The sequence below is a fragment of the Centruroides vittatus genome, unplaced genomic scaffold, assembly GCF_030686945.1.
Source record: "Centruroides vittatus isolate TY-2023 unplaced genomic scaffold, ASM3068694v2 contig_1012, whole genome shotgun sequence".
Lineage (NCBI taxonomy): Eukaryota > Metazoa > Arthropoda > Arachnida > Scorpiones > Buthidae > Centruroides > Centruroides vittatus.
Genome location: NW_027120659.1, coordinates 4,620 through 6,349, shown reverse-complemented (window position 1 = coordinate 6,349; position 1,730 = coordinate 4,620). Strand labels below are relative to the sequence as shown.

Here is a 1,730-nt window from a genome sequence, read left to right as displayed (position 1 = left end):
GACGATTAGGATTTCTAGTTTATAAGAATTATTGTTATAAGTTAAACTTTTGGTTTTGTCGGATTCCCAAGGGGAATAGAGTTAAGTTAGACATAGATTTGAATCGAGAATTGTCGGGTTGACTTTGTTGAATTTCTTTGAATAAATTATTGTTTGATTTTACTAAATATTGTACATAGTTATTGCTAAACGATTAATTAAATCTTTGGTTTTTTTCTATTGACAAATATTGTCTTTATTTAATTCGGTGCACGCTTAAAGTCCAGGCCTGGCACGCTAACGCGAATCCGAGTAAAGTACCCGGTAGGTTAACGGTTGTTTCCGACACGGTAGAGTCGATAATCGTTGTAAATTAAAATAGTACTTTACAACTGGCGCCCGAACAGGGACTCTAAAGGTTAATATTAGACTTTGTTGCTTTCTTTGTTGATATTGACTTTAGCTTAGAGGAATAACACCTCGTAATCTCAAAAAAATGGAAGATAGTGCACCAGTCACCCGAGCCGAATATAACCAGTTGCAACAACAATTGTCAGTACTGTTGCAACAAGTGTCATCCTTGTCAAATGCCGTGACTCATCTGACTTCATGTGTCACGTCTGGAATTGTAGAGCCAACAACACCGAACGTTACAAGTGCTGTACGGCCCGAAACTTCTACTCCGAGACAGGAAGTGCCTACATCTAATGCATCGATGGTCTGGCTTCAGACTGCACCGCCGCCGCCAGCCATCCAATTTAACGGTAGGTCAGCATTAACTGCTAATGATTTCTTGCAGGACCTCGAACAGCATTTCCTGGTAAACCAAATACCGAACACTAGATGGGTTGATACTGCCGCTAGTTGTCTTCGCGGTAGCCCAGCAATGTGGTGGAAGAATGAAGGACGCCACCGAATCGGCAACAGTTGGCCGTTGTTTAAGCGATCTTTTCTGGATCTTTACGCTCCTTTAGCTGACGAAGTAGCTGTCGCTAAAGAACTATTTAGTCGACAATACACAGGAACCAATGGAGTCGAGCAGTTTATATGGACCACAGTGCAGCTATACCGCACGTGGAGACCTTTAGCTCGAGATGAGGAAATTATACAATGTGTAGTTGCCCAGATGCCTCTTCCGTTACGTGAGTATCTGGAAAATCGCCGTTCTTATTCATTAAACGAGTTAGTACGTACTGCGAAAGAGTACGAATTTAGACGAAACGACCAAGGTTCTCCTGACAGTGCAAAGCAGATTAAGGACTGTCGAAAAGTAAGTAAGCAGCTAGAGCCGAAAAATTTTGCACCGGCAAAGTCACCCATGGCCTGTTATTCATGTGGTGAGGTGGGACATTTTTCGAGGAATTGTCCAAAAGGGAAAGGACAAAATGATCAAACAAATGTCAAGACGCCCAATAGTCCCGAAAGAAAAGTAACCTGGAAAAGGAAGGGTAATGGAAAAAGAAAACCTTTAAACTAAACCGGAGACAGCGAGGGGAGGATCCTGTCTCCGATATGGATCCAAATACCTCCACCGTAGGACTAATCGTGAGTGAAGCCTCCAAGTTGCCTGAGGTAAATATTTTTATTAATGGAGTACTAACCTCAGCCCGGATTGATACGGGTTCTGACTTTACTTTAATCAATGAATTAGTGTGGAGGAGAATTTCTTTGCAGAATAGAAATATTCGGTTACAAGCAGGACCGAATTTTAAGTTAGCCATTGAAGGAGGAAAAGGAACCTCCATTGGAAA

At 41.8% G+C, this 1,730-nt stretch overlaps 1 protein-coding gene across 1 annotated transcript; it reads left to right on the top strand.

Annotated features, from left to right (window-relative positions):
• Positions 1 to 475: 475 nt before the first annotated feature.
• Positions 476 to 1,456, top strand: LOC136986897 (uncharacterized). The gene has a single exon (XM_067284563.1). It carries the CDS (start codon positions 476 to 478, stop codon positions 1,454 to 1,456), a length of 981 nt encoding a protein of 326 aa, XP_067140664.1.
• Positions 1,457 to 1,730: the final 274 nt, after the last annotated feature.

Excerpts from the sequence above, each read along its gene's own strand:
- LOC136986897 (XM_067284563.1), top strand. The coding sequence starts at position 476 with ATGGAAGATAGTGCACCAGTCACCCGAGCCGAATATAACCAGTTGCAA.